Genomic DNA, 19,549 nt, shown 5'->3' with positions numbered 1-19,549 from the left:
ATTAATGTTGCACTACATAATAATAGCTTAAGTAGGTTTTAATATTCAGCAGTGAATTAGACAACATTCATTTTGAGTCAAGTAGATCAGTGTAATAAAAAAAAAGCTAACACAATTCTGGGCTCTCCCAGTTGTCAGATGAGGTTTGGAAAAATACAGGTAAGTGTCACCTTCATCGTAGATACAGCTGTTAAACTAGTTCTGCTCATGTCACCAACCAGATCTAATTGCCCAAAACTGAGGGCTATGGAGGGGAGATTTAATCTATTCCCCCATTCCCACACAAGGCAAATGCAGCTAATTCAAATTTGCATCTCTTCTGTTCTCTTTTTATACTAAGTCAATTCTTGTAGACTTCAAGTATTTAATCTTATGATTATTGAAATTGGAGGAATTATACACATTTTTTAAAAATAGCTTTTGCTAAGTACACATTTTTGCTAAATACACATTTTTTAAAAATAGCTTTTGCTATCAGACACATAATTTATATCACTGTAAGCAAATTTATAAAATATAGGTCAGACTTTTAATTCAAGTACAGATTGTCCTCCAATTACCTAGAACTCAGATTCAGGTGAATACAGAATTTCTCACATGAAACTCAAACATTTAATAATTGCTGAAAATCCATAAATGGAACATGGAAAGAAACCTACCACTGGCAGACTTTCCCTTCAGTTTTAAGGGGAGTGTTTTAAGCTATGTTCACTAACATTCTGACTATCAAATGCAGGCTTCTGGCTTATACCCAGATGCAATCATCAAGGAAAGGAGCAGACTCCAAGTAGCACATTTGTACCATAATGTCTCAATAAGAATTAATTTGTTCAGAGAACCTAGTTTGCTGAGCTATAGACATTTTGGTTATCTTCTGCTCTCACACTTTCTAAAATTTGTCAGCCATGAAGAATATTTGCTGAATTTGCTAAAATGCTATATCTCACAAACTGCATGCATTCCATTATATCTTCATCAGTTGTACACCCAGTTGTCAAGATTAGCCAACCAAGAAACAAAGCTCCAATGGAAGTAGTTTGCTGCCACCACTGGCTGTGACAGGCCCTTACTTGAACCACTAGCCATAAAGAGAAAACTAACAGAACAGACAGCTCCAGAAGAGCTAACAAAAGCAGTAACTGGGAGCTGTTTTGTGTTAACAGAATCTTACACAACCCATGAATTTGAAGAAAGTTTCTGTACTTCTGCACACATCCTGTGGTATATACAAAACTACTGGTCACACTCTTGTTTACAAGGAAGTTCTGGTAGCTCTGAAAATGCTTTTTACAGCTGAAAAGAAACATTTCAGAACCTTGACGCTAGCCTATTCAAGTATGAATGGGTCTTTGATCATTTCAGCTCAGTTTAGCTGCTTAGACATGTTTTTTAAAGTTTGTCAAAACGCATGTGAGAGGCAGATATTGAGTCAGACAAACTTTTTGTACAAGTGTTTGTTCAGCTGCTAGTTCTATATGCACGTAAAAGGTGTGTGGAGAATGCTCTCCCATAGAACCTGGCTACAACAAGTAAGCACGCTGAGAACAATGGAACCTACCCACATGTAAATTTGCAGAGTTTCACTGATACTTTGGAGGATAGTTGCACAAACATTTCTTTCAAATAAGCTCTCCTTAACCTGAAATACGAGGAATAAAGATAAGGTGTTCAGTTCATACTGATGTCTCAAAAGCCAATCCACTGAAGAGTATCATGCAGATCTACTGAAGAGTATCATACAGAACTCACTAATAATTCAAGGGAAATATTTTCAAATATACTTGGTGTGTCAGGCAGCCAATTGCCTGCATGCAGGACATTTACATCTATCCCCGCCATCTGTATATCAAAACTTGTCAAAGTAGTGGTGCCTAAAATATTAGCTCATGCATCTGGTGTAAGGTTATGCTAGAATAAAATAAGTTCCTCTGAATCCTGGCATAACTAGGGGACAGCAGGAAAGAACCAAACACTAAATATCCCTAGAAAGAACTTGGATTGAGACAGCAAATTCATCTTAAAATACAGCTTGTCCCTTTTGTCTCTGGGTGCTTTTACATACCCTGAATAATGCACTTTCAATCCACTTCCAATGCATATTAACAATGGTCTGCAAGTGGATTCTGCTGTTTCACACAATAAAACCCAACTGCAAAGTGAATCACAACTGGATTGAAAGTGCATTATTCAGCACGTGTGAAATTGCCCTTAGTCTTCGTGATAATAACGTTGCGCCAAGTGGGTATCAATCACTATGTTTGAAATGGATGCCCATACTGCCAGCCCTGATGGAATCTATCTACTACATACAACAATAACAAAGCTTGAGAAAATAAGTCAGATAAATCTCTCAAATGCAACAAACACATCAACATATAGACAATTAGGAGAGCATGTGAGCTTATATGCAAGCTTCCACACACTTGACTTTTACCTGTAATATGTAACCAGTAGCTGGAGATGGAATATTTTGGTGCTTTCTGGCACTAAATTCCTTCACTGCAATTCCCAGCTCTACTGCTGTATTTTCAAGAATTTTTTAATTGTGCTTTCAAAATAGCATCTTCTTAACAAGAAACTTTGAATGTTAATACCCAAAGAACAGATAGAAAACTTAATTGCTTCCCATACATCCATTACTGGCACCAGTTTGCCTGCAAGAGATCAAACCCATTTCCTTTATATATTTCAAAATTATTCATGTGTGTTTTGTTCTCTGAGCTAAGGCCTCCAAGTTGGCAGGCCCACCCCAAACAGTTCCAAAAATCTTCATTTCTGTTCTCAAGGCAGCTTCCAACGGCAGCTCTCTTCCTGCCACAACTACTTTCTTCACAGCCTGAATCACTTCAGCTGGGCCCTTTGTGTGCAGCTTGAGCCATGTGCATGTTTCTTCTAGCGGCTCATCAGAAGAAGACAAGATGGCTTCTATCAGACCAATATGAAGGGCGTGTTCTGGCAGCACTTTCACAGCACCACTGAGCAGCTTGAGGGCGGGGCTGCTACCAACGATCTGTACAAGCCGGGCAGCTCCTCCCCATCCTGGTACTAAGCCCATCTGCTTGTGGACAAATCTAATTTCACTCTCCGGGGTCATTAACCTGTCAGTAAGAAACAAGCATTCGGTTGTTAATTTATACTGAAGCTTAGCATGAGAACCCATGCCTCCTCTGCTCTCTGCCTCATTGTCATGCAAAACACAACTCTGATGCAGTGGCTTAAGCATTTCCTAATACTAGGCAGACTAGCCAAATATCAAGCAACAGAAATAAGCAGTAGGAAAAGGACAGTCAAAGATCAAAAATGAGAATTTTCAAACTTTGTTTTTAGTTTTGAAATATATTTCTGATTCTTTTAACTCTTTCCTGTGAAACCCTATTCTCCTGACTGCCTCAGCCTATGGTCCGAGGACCAAGACGATGGACATTTTCATCCTGAATTCTCAGGGGAAGGGCAGATTACAAGTGAAACATACTACAAATCATGGATGAAATACATTCAGAGTAATTGAACTAGATAATGGTTTGGGTGCCAATCTTTGTTCATTTTATTCCCCCAACTTTGATGGACTCAAACCATTATTTTTATTTTTCAAACGTCAGCTACACAAGATGTAGTCAAAGAAGATGCAGGCATTAGATTACATATAATGAAGACATGTTTCAAAGAACAAATGTTTCAGTATGAGAATTAAAACTCATCTGCAGATGAATGATGTTTCAGGGACAGCCCAGCTAACAATGCTGATATTTGGTAAGTAGGGCAACTGACCGGATAGTTGGGGGAGGGAGGCATTCAAAATAGAATGGTTCACATAATGAGTATGCTGCAGTAAAATAAGCGATAGATCTAAAAGTACACCATCCTTTAAAAAAATGTGTAAGAGAATGAACAGAAGAGAATAAAATGTGGGCGTTTTGGCCCAAAGCAGCTTGAAGTTGCTCTAGATGGTGATTAGGAAACGACAAAGACAACTAATTTTTCACTTACTATTGTGAGAAAAAGAGAAGGTCAAAGACAGTCTTGTAATTTATACAAGATCAAGGACAGGATTTTGGAGAAGAAACCAAACAGCCTGCAGTATTTAGAATGGCAGAAGTGTGTGGGGGGAATGGGTAAGAGAAAAGAAAGGAAGTGTGGCCAGCTGTAGTAAAGCATAGCCAAGAATGAGAATGCAAGGGGCAGTATTCTGTACTACTGCAAAGTGGCAGGAAATGGTTAACTTCTGCAGTGGTCAGGATCTGCCTCCTGTCATTGCCTTTCTTTCCCTTGACCGTCTGTGTGTGAATTTTAAGCACAGCACCGTTCCCACTACTGAAGCTAAAGCCACATTGCAGGAGAAAACTAACAGTTCCCTGGGAAACTAATGACATCTTGGTAGGCTTACTGGAATATGGCCATGACCTTGAATAGGCAAGCAACACTAAATGGTTTGAGAGTGGCTTCCAGTCTTCACAGTGCAAAGTCCACTCCAATGTTACTGAGTTTGCCTAATGCCTTGGCTGGGAAAGGGCGGGATAGCAGGTCCAATAAAGTAAATAATCTTGTACTGTGTTTTGGAAATGAAGTTGGGCCACGGACATTTGAGAGGACAGTGTGAACACAGACACTAGTGCGATTTTCCCACAGTCCACAGATTGAAGGAAGACTTTTAACATGGTTTGTGCATGGCTATTCATAAGTCAACACTATTTTTTCCCATTTACTATATTTATATCCTGCCTTTGTCCCAGTGGGAATGCAAAGCTGCTTCTACAAACAAAGCCCTTTCCTCCATTTTACCCACACAACAACCCTGGGAGACTGATTAAGCTGAGTGTGCGTGACCAGCTCCAGGTCACCCAGCTAGCTTCTGTGATGGAATCAGAATTAGAATCTGGGTCTCCCAGATCCCAGTCCAATACTAACCCGGGGATCCGTGGTATGCTGTCTGTGGACATCATGGCACTCACTGACAGCTTTCCTGGTGTGTGTCAAGTATTTTTAGAAAATGGGAAGGACAAGGTAGACTTTTAAGTTTTTGATGTTTATGATATAATGCCAACAGTGGCTTTTTGTACCATACTTCACTTGTGCAAATAGCAGAGTAGTATCATAAAACAGTGTGGGACTTGCTTCTGGTGAAACACAAAATGACCACATGGCTAATATGATTTATGAACCTAACTGGAATGGCTGAGCTCATCAGAAAAAGGATAACTAGGAGAAAAATTTCCCCTCCCCTTTTCTTTTGCATAAGTGTGGTAGATACCTGCAATATGAAGACAGACACACCTGGCTGAGGATTTATTTGCTAGCTGGATATATATACTTATTTTGTGTGCACAACATAAACATTTTTTAAACAGAGCTTCTGCCTGAAATTTTGAAGACCTACTATCAGAAATAGTCTCACACCTTGACATTTCATGGTTGGCTCTGCCTCCCATGGCAGCCATTTTGTAGTTGTGCCTACCACCTGGTGTTAGAATTCCAAAGGTGCTCACAGGCTAAAAAAGTTTTGGGACCCTAATTACTACAGTACACTGGCTTCGCCAAAGCCAAGATATTTATCCACTAACCTTTCTCACATAAAAGAGTTCAAGACAAGTTACAAAGGGAAACAAAACCCAAATAGGGTACTAAAACTACAAAAAATATAATTAGATGCCATAGATACAAATGCATACAATTTCCTGTAATGGACAAAAGGTTGCAGCTAAAGAAACATGTCCAAAAATTAATCCATGTAGTACATGCTTGCAGAAGACTTTGAATGCTGCTTGCTCAAAACTTCAGTGTCTGGGGCAGGGGTAGGGAACCTGTGGCTCTCCAGATGTTCAGGAACTACAATTCCCATCAGCCTCTGTCAGCATGGCCAATTGGCCATGCTGACAGAGGCTGATGGGAATTGTAGTTCCTGAACATCTGGAGAGCCGCAGGTTCCCTACCCCTGGTCTGGGGCTTAGTTGGCCCTTTAAGGGAAGCAAATTTTCCAGCAGGTGAGCCACCACAGGAAAGGCCCTATACAGACCAGTTGCTGAGTAAGTAGGATCCTGAGCAGAGTTTACCTTAGATCCTAACTGGAGAAAGCAGAGACAAAGAGAGGCAGAGACAGAGAGAAAGATGATAACAGGGAGGGGAAAGCAGATGAAAAGACTAATGTGAACTCACAGAATATAAAAATCATCAAGTACAGCTGCCATCCAAACTATTATTTTCTGCTACTGGCCTCCACAGGAGCACCATGGTTCTTAAAAAAGTGTACTTCAGAGAAGTAAGTATGCTGCCCAAGCTGAAGATGGGATTCAAAGGTTGCCCGGAGGACAGATTACTTAACATATGCAGTACCTGCATATATTTCTTTTCAGAGATACAAAGATCTTTTTCTGGATTATTGCCACTGGTAGATATAAAGGTACCACTTTAACACACAGAAAAGAGCCAGCAGTTAAATAGACAGTAAATCAAAAGTCTGCAGTGCAAATTCAGCACTTTGGTAACAGAACAAGTCTAGTCTGGCTGATTGCACTGTCTCAGGCAGGGTGACTCTTGACCCCCATATATCTAAGTTAAATATAGCACAGGTAATTAGAAAAATAAAACCCCTTTGTTACACATGATGGTGATTATTTCAACAGCAATTGAGCTATCTAGTCAAAGGAAATAAAATTTTGTAGGGTTCAGCTCCTCAGAATTTAAGTATTTATTTTACCTGATGAAGGGAGTTTTGACTCCCAAAAACTTATTCCACCATCCACCCCAATCTTGTTGGTATATAAGGCTTTACTGGAGTTGAATCTAATTTTATCCCCTTCTTTCTCTAAGAAGTTCTGTGTGACATGCATGGCTCTCCTCACAACACCAAGCAGCATGTAAGGTTGGAAATAATTTATCCACTTTTGAATTTCACCGCAAGAAGGATCTTCCCAGTCCTAGTCTAATATTTGGACTACTACACCAGCTCTCTGATCAAAAATCTGCTGAGCTGTATGGAGGTAAAAGCGTATGATCTCTATTTTCCTAGCTAATGGGGACCCAAACGGGCTTGGTTATCTTGAGAGGGCAAATGGCCTACGGTCATCTTGCATATGGCAAAGTCGGGCTTCAAACCTGGGTTTCTCAGATAGTCCAACACTCTAACGACTGTAACACTGAGGCTTCAGATGAACTTGCATCTCCCAAACTTCTAAAACTTCATAAGGGAGCAGTAGTGGCGTAGTGGTTAAGAGCAGGTATATTCTAATCTGGAGGAACCGGGTTTGATTCCCTGCTCTGCTGCTTGAGCTGTGGAGGCTTATTTGGGAATTCAGATTAGCCTGTACACTCCCACACACGCCAGCTGGGTGACCTTGGGCTAGTCACAGCTTTTCAGAGCTCTCTTAGCTCCACCTACCTCACAGGGTGTTTGTTGTGAGGGGGGGAAGGGCAAGGAGATTGTAAGCCCCTTTGAGTCTCCTACAGGAGAGAAAGGGGGGATATAAATCCAAACTCCTCCTCCTCCTCCTCCTCCTCCTCTTCTCCTCCTCCTCCAAGATAGGCTTGAACATAGCACACAATTACAACTAACACATATCATAATAACCTGATGAACAGACCTCATGAACAAAGGAAGCACTAAATTACTGAGCCAGGGATGTGACTTCTGGGATGTCTTTCACTCCCATAAACACATTGTGCCAAACTCAGTGTTTTGTCAGCTTCCACTTCTCAGAATAACTCATGAATATGCAAACTCTCTGTGTGAAATTTAGGTATTGTATTAAAAAAAGGGACAGTTTTGAGCTTGAGGCCACTTTGATATTAATAAAAACCAATTTGTTTATCTTCTTGGCTGCTTTGAATATAAAAAGATGCAATAAAGACTATAACTATTACAAGAAGTTTGTGCGTTCTTTAATGGGAAACTTGTGTTTTTGCTAACAACTTTATAGGTTTCCTGGGAGTGAAGCAAAAGCCACGGAAGACTGAGTCAGGTCTACAACAGACATGAAGCACATGCTTCAGATTAATGGGCAGGATGATAGGAGTGGAAAAGCACCCCACAATCATATCTTAACCCATATCCCAACCTTTTTGAGCCTGCAACATCTTTGGAACTCTGATATGGCATGGTGGGCACAAAGTAGCAGCCACAGGAGGTAGACCCCGCCACAAAATGGCTGATGCAGGCCACTTTCTGTCATCCAGTAAGAAGTAATATCTTTGTGCTGTGGGGACAGCTGAAACCAAGGCAATGATTTTGAAAATTTCCACAGCCAGTGGAACCTCCAAAGGCCAAACAGAACACCTGCTTTGTAAAAGCTCCACCTGGTCACACCCACTTTCGAAAAACACTTGGTGGGCTCCAGGACAAGTTTCAGTGGGCACCATCTTGAGGACCCTGTTTTAGTGTCACAATTCCAAGAACAGCCATTCTCCTCTAGTCATCACACACAGATGGCATGTATTCTGTGGTATGAACTGCCCTTGAAATTCAGCATCAGTTTCAAGTTTCTAGAAGCCATGGAGATAGGCTTGAAAACACAGCAGCAGTATCTGTTGAAATGTCAACAGAGTCGCCTCCTAGATGTCCGCACAATTAAGCAGGCTCCTGTCTCAGGATTTTGAAAATCCTAAGCAAATCTCTCGTCTCAGTGTATGCTTAACTCCAGCCACGAGACTGAGGGTTCAGTCTGCTTAAATGATTAATCAGGAGCCAATGCACTATTATCTCAGCAACTGGTTCAAGGGTCTCACCTCTGATATGAGTTCCAGCTGAGAAGGCGAGAGTGCAAGGCCCTTGTTGAGTTCTAGCTTTCAAATTCCTTCTATCAACTAAGGTGAAATACTTGTGATCTTAGCAGGTTTGTATTATTCTTAAGGCTCCTGCATCTCCTAGTTGGCTCCCAAGAATGATGTCCCAGATCTTGGCACAACCCAACTGAGCCCCAGCCATCTAATATTAGCATTTGGGGCTGGGAAATTCACACCTAAGAACAGCCATTTCCATGCTTGGTTCAGCACTTTGTACAATGGAAGTGACTCACTCTGAATACACATTAAAATTATGCTGAACTGTTGTTCCTATGGTTGCCCTGTATACACACAGGGTTCCATATAGATGAGCATATGAATAAACAGCCTCATACATATATGAATCTTCTAAAACTGGAGATAAAGCCACTGTTCCCCATTCATGTGATGGACAGAGATGACTTAACAGCAACAAACTAAAAGGAATTCTACAGGACACTCACAAGAAGAGGACATTCACAGCATTGGGGTTTTCTCAGAAACAGAATACACTTGTATAAGAGGAGTTCAAGATGTGGAATGGTGTAGCTGGATCACATCATATCTCAGAGGCTAAGCACGGTCAGTCCTTGTATAGGGGATCACCAAGGAGCAATGGCAAACCACCTCTGCTTCTCAATTGCCTTGAAAGCCGCTTGAGGGGGACATCATTGTACAGTTGTAACTTGATGGCACATACATGCATAATAGGAACAGGAACACAGCTCCAAATTTTACTTAAACAATTGATTAACATGATTACAGAAATTCCATCCATCCAAGTTTATTTGTTTTTTTTATTAGCACTTCTTGAGAGCCATTGTGGTGTAATGGTTAAGATCAGCTGCATGAAGTTTTCAAGTGACCAAAGCTAAAGACATATATTCAGTTAGCAGAAAAGATAAAAACAGAGAACATCAAACTAGAACTTTCTACCACAGGCAAGCTTGTAATTATATGGTGCTTCATGTCTGTAATTATATAGTAATACTGTGTGGCTAAAGTATGCCCAGTTAAAATGATTTTTTGGAAGCTGAAAAATTCTAATTTTATATTGTTCAGTGCCAAATATCCTGAGAACAGGGCTTCTTGCCAGAGTTATATTATGTCAGCAGCCTAATTATACACTCACATACAAGAAACTGACTTTTTTGTTTTTTATACTCTTAAGCACCTGTCACTGCTTTTGTGTTTAACACTGCACAAAAGGAGAGATGGAGAACAAGGGTAATCCCTTTATCAGCCAAAGAAAAACAAGTAAAGTTTAACGTAAGAGATGCCCCATACTATTATAACATGGCTGACACAAACCAGTGAAATAATCCTATGTATGTTATCCAACATTGGCATTCCAAAAACAAGTAGGGGCTTAATGTAAGAGTAGAGATATTATGGAAATCCAATCTCTCTGGCCAAGATTCTCTAAACTGTCAAAAGGCTTGAGTGGGCTGATTTCTCCTTCCTCTCCCACCTCCTTTAAACAATTAAGGGACCTGTCCACTCTCAACATTCCATCCCTACTGAAGTATCTTCAGAGTGCCTCAGGCCATTGTGAAACCTACCGAGTACACAGAGGCCCCTTCCTTGTCTGTGGATGGCCACCCACTTTACTATTAGACGGACTGATATGTAGTATAAGCATGAATGTCAAAAGGGGCACTTATCCTACACGGCTAAAATATTATATACAATACAACAGTGTCAACCTACTTGGGAGTCTTCACTTGGCCTGTGAAAAAGATTCTTGATGCACCTGGTGCTCTACTCCACCCAACCACCAGATATATTGTATATTAACATTTATTATGTTCCCTACAATTGACCAAACTAATCTTAACTTTCTTCCAGTGCCACCATCTGAGACAGTGGCATTTCAAAATATATGAAAATCCGAGAAAGCTTAAGGATTTTCAGTGAAGCAATGTACTTTTTCTTGTTATTATTATTAATTTTGATAGCTCTTAATAATGCAGGCAACAGTGGAATGGAGATGCTTAATTTTATTTAAGCATATATGCACAAGCCTCTGGCTATGAATATGAAAGAATTAATGAGCAGAAAGCTTTTTAACACTTAGTAGACATACACTGAGACTCCCAAAACACTCACAATACCACCAGTCCCAATGACATAAATATGCATACTTAATATCCACTTCTTCAATATGACATATCTTGTGTATTTAGCTGAATAAATGCTGCCGTATAATCCTAAACAGAGATATGCTCTTCTAAGCCCATTAACTTCAATGGGTTTAGAAGGCTTTACTCTGCTTAGGACTGCAGTCACATACCATCCCCCCAAATACGTGTTTAAACAAGTATTGTACTTCATTGTTCTTTAGGTGGAAAAAAAAGGAGTGAAAATAGCACAGTAGAACTATATTATCCTTCTCATTCTTCTGAAGGAGTTTCTGCTAACCAAAGAGGTTCCATCAGAGCAGGAGAGAACTGGGACTGACGTCACCCAGTCTCCTCTTCACAGCAATCTCCCCACCCCGAACCCACATGGAAATGTGTTCATGGGGTTCCTCTGACATCAGGTTTTCAGAGAAGGTTGTTGGCAGCGGCAAAGTGTCTTCGGCTCCCAGTTCACAGGATCTAATCCACCATGAGAATTAACTAGATCCAGAGCGTCCCAGTTTGTTCATTTGCTTATTGGTTAAATTAAGAACATAACAACTGGCCTGCTGGATCAGACCAGAGTGCATCGAGTCCAGCACTCTGCTACTTGCAGTGGCCCACCAGATGCAGGATGTGAATGCAATGGCCTTCTGCTGCTCCTGCTCCTGAGCACCTGGTCTGCTAAGGCATTTGCAATCAGAGATCAAGGAGGATCAAGATTGGTAGCCAGAGATCGACTTCTCCTCCATAAATCTGTCCAAGCCCTTTTTAAAGCTATAATACTCGCAAAGATAATAGCCAACTGCTGGCTAAAACCAAAGCACTTGTTATCATAATAAAAACTAGCACAAATTGTTTTCTTTCTCTTCTTCTGTACCGTGATATTTTTGTCTGCCAAGCAAGGGACAACTGATCACTCACAGTCTGCTGTCAAGTCAGACCTAGTCATTTCAGCAATGCCTACAGCCTTACCTGAAGTCACATGCAGTGGTCAGTTCTGCTCCTCCCCCTAGAGCTTTTCCTTGAATTACAGCAACTGTTATCAAAGGCAACCTGCAAAGGGGAAAAAGAAAAACTGCAAAATTACAGCTCCAAGCAAGATATGATGTTGAATAATCAGAAGTTATACTATTCAAATGAAAGCTAACAATCGTCTAGAGTGTAAAATATTTGTCTATGCATAGTTTGCACTGACAGATTTATTTAGATTTCAGCTACCTTTCTGTGAAGAAACAGATGAATGATATTACTGACATAATACACAACCAGGCTCCTGAGAAAGTTTGCTGCATCTCTCTCTCTCTCTTGCATATTTCATACAGAAAACAAAGCTCACAGAAATTGTTATAGAAATAACAGATAAAGAACCTGCTAAGTGTTGTGACAAATATGTTTACATCTAGGTGATTTATCAATAGTGAGTGATACATTACTTTCATTATTCAAACTCAGTTAATTGATTGTTAATTATATGTTTCTCCTGACTTCCCACAGGGAGCTCAGGGAAATGCATATTCCATTTTATCCTCACACGTTCTCTGATCTGCTTCTCAGATGTTTACTAGTCCAGGGTCATCCAGTAAACTTTAAGCCTGCATGGGAGTTTAAAACCAAGTTCTGCTGTCCAAGTCCGGCATTCTGTTCACGAGACTGGCTTTGTTGGCAATGGAAAATGCCAGCCCTAGCTTTGCATAAACTTTATTTCCATGGGCATGGTTGAAAACATGCCTTAGCTGCCTTTTTTCTCCCTTGGAAATTCAGAAAACCATGCCTTCATCTTCATCTTTGGTCTCATTATTCTCATGCAACCTGCAATAGCTAGTATAGTTCTGTGTCTCTGACTGACTCTATGTAAACATAATGCAAGCAGTATATCTAGTGTCACTTAGAGAACATTTCCAAATAACAGGGAACTTGTTTATATGACAGACAAATAAGGCCTTATTTTTCAACCCCAAAAGTTTAGGTCAGACATTAAAATAATTATATGCAAAGGTCAGAAATAACACCTCTCTCCCTCCCCAACCCTCCATACACAGAGACGTGTGCAAAAGAGATGTGCAATTCTGATCATTCATACTGGAAAGAGGAGAAATCTACTGTGTGGAGAGAAAAACAACAGATGGTAGATTGAACTAACATTCGCCTCCTCAACAGATGTTCCAACTATGTACCTATGTAGGTTGTTCAGATAGTGCTTGCCAACCTTTCAAAAATGACTGGCCTCCATTATGATCGGGGGAAAGAGAAGTTCACATAGGCCATATTTCTAGAAGATTCCCCCCTCCCCCCAATAGTTAGATAAAGAAAATAGCTCAGATTTCGCTAACCTTTCTTCTGGAAAAATCTAACTAAATGCCAGATCTGTTTTTATAAAACCAAGTGTTCATTTTCCAAAACTATCTAGCCTTAAAGATAATTGTTTGGCTCTTACAAATGTAGATGCAGAAGGGACCAACACAAGGATTTTTCTCACTTTCCATCAAATCCTCCACTGCCCTGAAAACAGTTTGCCAAGGATTAGCAGGGAAATTGAGGAGGAGGAGGAGGAGGAGATGATGTTAGAAGGGGAAACTGGACAATGTCATCCCTCACTTTAGCAGATACTCAAGAGTTGTGTTATTAAATTCCTCCATATCAGTGTAGTCCCTATGCTGTGTGACATTTCATTCACAAAGGCTCTCCAACCTCAAGAGAGGTTTATGAGAAAACAGAGGGAGAGAATGACAAGGTCGCTTCTTTTACACGCACGTTTGTAGGACTGTGCCCATATGCCATTCAAAGTTAGATGCCACTTTTGGAAATTCTGAACAGATTTCAGTTCCTGATTTGGTATATTAAAAAAATTTTCTACCTCATAAGTCTGGTTAAGGTGTTTTGCATGAACATACACATATTCATTCCATCCTAAAAAGTAAAAGAAATACAGGTTAAATTGTCCTGAAGCACAATACTGTTCAGCTCCTTTCCACTGGATTGAAACTTGCCTAGGATATTTTCCCTGTTAAAAGTTGCCCAGATTACACGTCAAGAAAAATTCAGTTCTGCTTTTGAATTAAATGAAAAGTAGCAAATTAAGATCTACATTGGTAGATGATGTAAATTAATTCCAAGTCTGACAAGCTTGTCAAGCACATAGAAATATATATATCTTTTGCCATCATCTCATATTTGTTGAACAAGTTAGTTTATATAGACAGTTTGCCCCCCCCCCCACTTCTTCCTTTTTAAAAAAAACTGGCATTAGGAGAGTAAGCAGTATCCTGGATCAGTAAGATAACTTCTCTATTTGCCCTCCAAATAAATGTAATAAATGTAAATAAATGTAAATGTAAATAAAATCCAGTTCAAATGTTAATATTAAATATTAGGATGTTGTGGGTTTTCCGGGTTGTATGGCCGTGTTCCAGTAGTATTATCTCCTGACATTTTGCTAGAGGCGTACCAGCAGAAAATGGTGCCTGGGGGCAATACATGATTTTTCCGACTCTGCCTGGAGAAGTTGCTGCTGCCGGGAAGTGTTCCCCTGCAGTTGCTGCTGCCCCCGCCCCCCCATGGTTGTTGCTGCCTCCACGCTTGTGCAGGGCCGCATCCTGCTCAGCCCAGGCTTCTTCCTCTGCAGGGAGCCTGGTTGCCCTTGAGAGCTGGGAGAGGCCGGCCGCAAGATGTGTGGAGGGCAGCTGGGGTGCCTCTCCCTGGACTGACAGGTTGCCCAGAGTCTCACTCAGTCCCCAGATGACTGGTGGCCGCCAATGATCCATGGCCACCTCCGGCTGCACTGTATTCCTGTGGGGGAGAAGAAAGACGTGGCTCAGAAAGGCGCCCACAAGAAGAAGGGGTGAGTGTGGGGATAAGGAAGCAGGGAGTTGCCAAGCTTCCCCCTCTGGCCCTGGCGCCTTCTTGCAGTTGGCACCCAACTCAAGCCCGGCTGGGAAGGATTTCTCTCCACTCACACTGTCTGTGCTCACGCCGCACTTGCTGGCTTTGGGCCCGCTGTGGGCCAGCCAGCAGCCACGCTTATTGCTACCATGTGGGGGGGCGATTCTGCGCCCCCCCCCCACGTGACTGGAAGGCCTGCGCCCAGGAACATGTGATCACACATGTCCCTCTGGCAGGTATATGTCTGTGTTTTGCCTGCATCTGTGGCTGGCATGTTCAGAGGATCTGGTGGAAGATGCCAGCCACACATGCAGATGAAACATCAGGAGAAAATACTACTGGAACACAGCCATACAACCTGGAAAACCGACACCATCCTAGCGATTCCGGCCATGAAAGCCTTCAACAATGCATTGAATATTAAATATTATTAATAATATTATTAAAATAGTTTCTTCTTTTTCATATATTGTACACAATATTCAACAGACACTGACACTGGGGATGCAGTGTCCCCTTCTAGTCCCCTGCTTCTATAGTACTGTACAGAAAGCTTTCTCAAAAGGAAAGATGTAGATCTCAGAGTCTAAGAAAATAAAGGCATTTTCACCAAGTAAGCCAAAACAGAGGTCTGATACGTCCACAAATACAAATAAGTGTTTGTTGAAGAAAAAAAAAAGGGGGGGGGGATAAATACCCCTATACAGACAAAGTCACAAAAATTGAGGATTTGCTCTTCCCTCTGCTGGTGGAAAGAGATTTGAGTTTTCACATGAGGAATGGCAGCCCTTGACTTCTACTTCTGTCAGTTGATGTTTTGTTCAAGCAGTTGGATTAGTACATAAAGAAAGTTTTTAACTACAACAAAGGCACATGTGGATATTCCAGGCAATATTGTACATTCAATGCCTTATATGAGCTGGACCAACAGTTGCTGCTTATACAGTGTTAACACATTAGGGCAACATCAAAAAATGGTTACCAGGAATGCTAGAAGTGGTCATGTTCTAGTAACTGAGGCTCAGTTCTAGTAAGACACCAATACCCCAATCCATGGAAGGGGAGCTAAATCTGCCTAGGGAGGCTGTACTGGTCCATTTGCCCTCCCTGCGGCACTTACCCTGGTAGAGGGGCAAATCCACCAGCAGGCAGCCACTACAGCCCTCCATGATGGCTAGATGCAGAACAAACACCCCTACACTCTCAACACCTCTGTCAGAGTAGCGGTGTGTTATGTCTTAGCAATAAGTCCTCCAAGTCTTATATCCAACTTCTTTATTCAAGTTCAGCCAACAATGTAAAACACATTCCAACAGCTGCATGCACTCCCATTCCTTAGTATCCTTAAGTACCAGTCTCTTATACACACTACATCACATGGTGGCATTCCAGGGAAATGACCAGGGGTGGAGCCAACATTTATCGGCTTCAACCCAGCCTTTGCCTGCCAGAACACAGGTGCTTGGGTTTAAGGCCTACACAGCCTAATGGAGGTTTTTCAGTGGTGGGGAAGCTCTTTTGTTTTTTGCTTCCCCGCACCATGAAGAAGGCCTCTTCGAGGCAGCAGGGCAGTGCCAAAGCGGCACTGCATCCTACCGCCGGGAGCTCTGGATTGGGTTGCCAGGGTGATAACACTGCTGCTGGTCTTTCTGCCTGCCAAAAGTCCAGTTTAACCAGGTAGATGTTGTTTTTACAAAGGTTGTCTTCTAAGAGGCTTAGGCTGAAGCTTATAATTCTGGACAGTGGATGGCTGTTGTCACAGGGAAAACACAAAGCTGTAGCAGCACCAAGGATCCTTCATCCAGAGGCTGCACATGCAACTAGGAAAACACTTTCTTTTGTATAGAATACTCTGGTCAGAAATTATTTTCTGCAAAATGTCATCCTTCATGATTATCTGCTGCAAAGCATGCAGTCATGACAGAGTATCCCCAGCCCTCTTGTTAAGGTGGTCTATGAAGACTCATTGGCTCACTCTTTTGACTAACCATGGCCAACTCTGGTTTATTGTCTGACAAGAAACCATTTTACCTAATGTTTTCTTATCTTTTATTTACATTTATTATATCTTAACACATTGGAAAAGGTCGCTAATATACCATGCTGAATAACCAGTTCTTCAAATAACTTACACACCAACTAAAAAAAATGTAATAGTCTACCACCTCCTTTGTCCCTACACAAAGTTGAAAAGGAAATTTTTGCGAGTCAGTTGAAAAGAGTCTGCTGATGTCACAAGCATGCCACACCATTTGGTTTTCAAGATGGTATTCTTGCTTTAAGCCAGTTTTTAAAAAATCATAGGCCGTTTCCGCACGGCCCATTTATGACGGCCTGGGGGCGCCAAAAAAGGCTTCCAGGCCGCCGTTACATGCCGCTGCTGCAACGCGAGCAGCGGCGCATCTGACTCTTCTTCCCTCCCCAGGGCGGCGCCGAAGTCAGCCTCTAAACAACAACCCTTTAAAGGGGTGTTGTTGGGGAGGGAGCGTTTTCCCCGCGGCGCAGTGCGAATCAAGCCGCCGGAAGACGCTGTCTCGTTCGGCCTCCACGGTGTCCTCCTGTTTGCCTGCGAAGCGTCGAGTTCTCGCCGACACTGTCCTCCCCACCTCCAGGGGTCGGAGGGCAGCGTGGGCGGGCTGGCGACGCCCGCGCAGGCTTAATCACGCAGGAGGACACCGTGAGTGGGGCGGGGGAGGGCGCAGAGGCGGCTCCGTGTGGAGCCGCCTGCCGTCTGCCAGCCATGCGAACGGGCTTGCGCCCCCACGCCGCCCGCACTCTTGGCGGCGTGGGGGCGCAAGGAGGCCGTGCGGAAATGGCCATAGTATTTATTTGAGTTTTCAGATGCATCACTAAGAAGAGCATTTACAAGTGCCCAATTTCAGACAATGCTCTCAGTTTACATTCAGGGCAGACATTGTAAAAAAATTTTCTAATCTTCATTTCTGCCTAAATGCCCCTAACCATATAGAAAACTTTGCTCACTATTTTTCTAATGTCCATTATATGACAGTATATGATTTAGACTGAGCCAAGTTATTCCAACTTATTCCACAGTCCGTATAATCCATGGTGTCACATGATTTTGTGTTGTTGCTCTGGCACTAAATAATATTTGATTTGGAGCTCAAGCTGATAATTGTGTCAGAGCACTTAAGGTGGATCCTATCCGAAGCACAAAGTACTTCCTGGAAGAAGAAAAAGAAGAGTTGGTTTTTATACCCCACTTTTCTCTTCGGCCGTTTCTGCACGGTGGCAGAAGTGGCTGTCCACTGGCATAATTAATGCCGGTGGAGGCACGAGACCATTTGCACAGTCTCATGCAGGTGGAGCCAAAGCTGCTGCGCACCACAGAGGCGACTCCGCATGGAACTACCCCCGGTCTGCATGTGTTGTTTACCTTGTCTTCCCTCCGAGGCTCCAGAGGGAGGAAGTGACACTCCCACGCTGCCCTCTGACCCATGGGAGCCTCGGAGGGAAGACAAGGGAAACAGCACATGCAAACAGGCAGCACCTGGAAGCAGCACTCTCACGCTGGTGCCCTTTGCCCTATACCGGCGGGAAGACGCCGCTCATGGAGTGTGTTTGGAAAACAACATTTTCACGCCGTTTGGGGGGGAGGTGAGCATGACAGCTGTGCGAACAGCCCCCCAAGGATGGTGTTTTTACTGTCCCTAGGGTGCTGTTTTTGGGCCGTGCAGAAGCTGCCTTCCTAAGGAATTTACAATTGCCTTCCCCCTCCCCCCCCCATAACAGGCACCTTGTGAGGTAGGGGAGGCTGAGAGTGTTCTGAGAGAACTGTGACTGGCCCCAAGTCATCAGACAGGCTTTATGTGTAGGAGTGAGGAACTGAATTTGGTTCTGCAGATTAGAGTCCGCCACTCTAAAGCATTATACCACATTGGCTCTCCATTGTGATTAATGAGATTTTAAAAGTCTGTGCGGGTTGGGCCAAGGTTGTGTTTCTCTGGTCTTAATTTTTAAATCATTACTAAAATAACTGAGGAAATGTGATACAGAATTTAACAAATATAAGGCAAAAAAAGAATAAGGAAGAATCTTTTGTTGCAGAAACATTTTGTCTTAATTATGAGGAATCAGACTCTCCCACTTGTGCCTTTCAGTACCACAGGAAAACACAATATACATTAACCAAAGTGGATAAAGATCAAGTTTTTTAAAAAATTTAAAAAATCTGATTTTAAAAACTTAAATTGGATGTTTTAAATTAAATGTTTTTTGGAGAAAAATCTATCTATAGTTTTCTATTTAAGATACCTTATACTCCAAATGTTATTTATTAGGATATTTCATAAGGATTAGTTTTTAATTATGTAGCATGAGGCTGTATATTCATTCAATGTTTAAATTTTTTGGTAAATGAATTCCATGAATCCATTCACAACGGCAAAGGTTTCTGTAAGTCTTACTAATTAGTGATTTAAATTGTGATTTAAATCAAATGCATGCTGGCATCAATAAATGCATAGAACCCAGTCTGAACCCCAATTTTACAATTTACAAATTATACAATTTTATAAATCAAACCAAATGGCCACATAAATTAGACGTACAAGGAGAGCCAGCAATAAAAGTAAGACTTCCCCTGATGTAGTTGAGAGAATGGAAGAAAGGGACTGCGGGTTTCAGTCAAACATCTGCTTATTTATATCCCGCACTTCTTAAATCATAAAAAAGCCTACAGGCCTAAATAGGAGGATCCCTACCCAGGCACTGATCACAATCAGCGGACAACACTCAGGATAAATTGCTGTTTAAAGGGATGCAGAACAATTCAT

The 19,549-nt window shown here is 41.9% G+C and overlaps 1 protein-coding gene across 3 annotated transcripts in view; it reads right to left on the bottom strand.

Moving 5' to 3' along the window:
- Window positions 1-20: 20 nt before the first annotated feature.
- ECHDC1 (ethylmalonyl-CoA decarboxylase 1) overlaps window positions 21-19,549 on the bottom strand; it is a 37,727-nt gene continuing 18,198 nt past the window's right edge. For all 3 annotated transcript variants that reach the window (XM_048491189.1, XM_048491198.1, XM_048491207.1), the window contains 3 exons: window positions 13,729-13,781; window positions 11,847-11,927; window positions 21-3,098 (listed from right to left, as the gene is read on the bottom strand). In XM_048491189.1, the coding sequence (XP_048347146.1) occupies window positions 2,699-3,098; window positions 11,847-11,927; window positions 13,729-13,781 (534 nt within the window). In that variant the 3' untranslated portion in view covers window positions 21-2,698. The remainder of the gene's footprint in view (window positions 3,099-11,846; window positions 11,928-13,728; window positions 13,782-19,549) is intronic.

Source organism: Sphaerodactylus townsendi, linkage group LG01 (assembly GCF_021028975.2).
Source record: "Sphaerodactylus townsendi isolate TG3544 linkage group LG01, MPM_Stown_v2.3, whole genome shotgun sequence".
Taxonomy (NCBI): Eukaryota; Metazoa; Chordata; class Lepidosauria; order Squamata; family Sphaerodactylidae; genus Sphaerodactylus; species Sphaerodactylus townsendi.
This window is presented reverse-complemented; position numbering and strand designations above follow the sequence as displayed.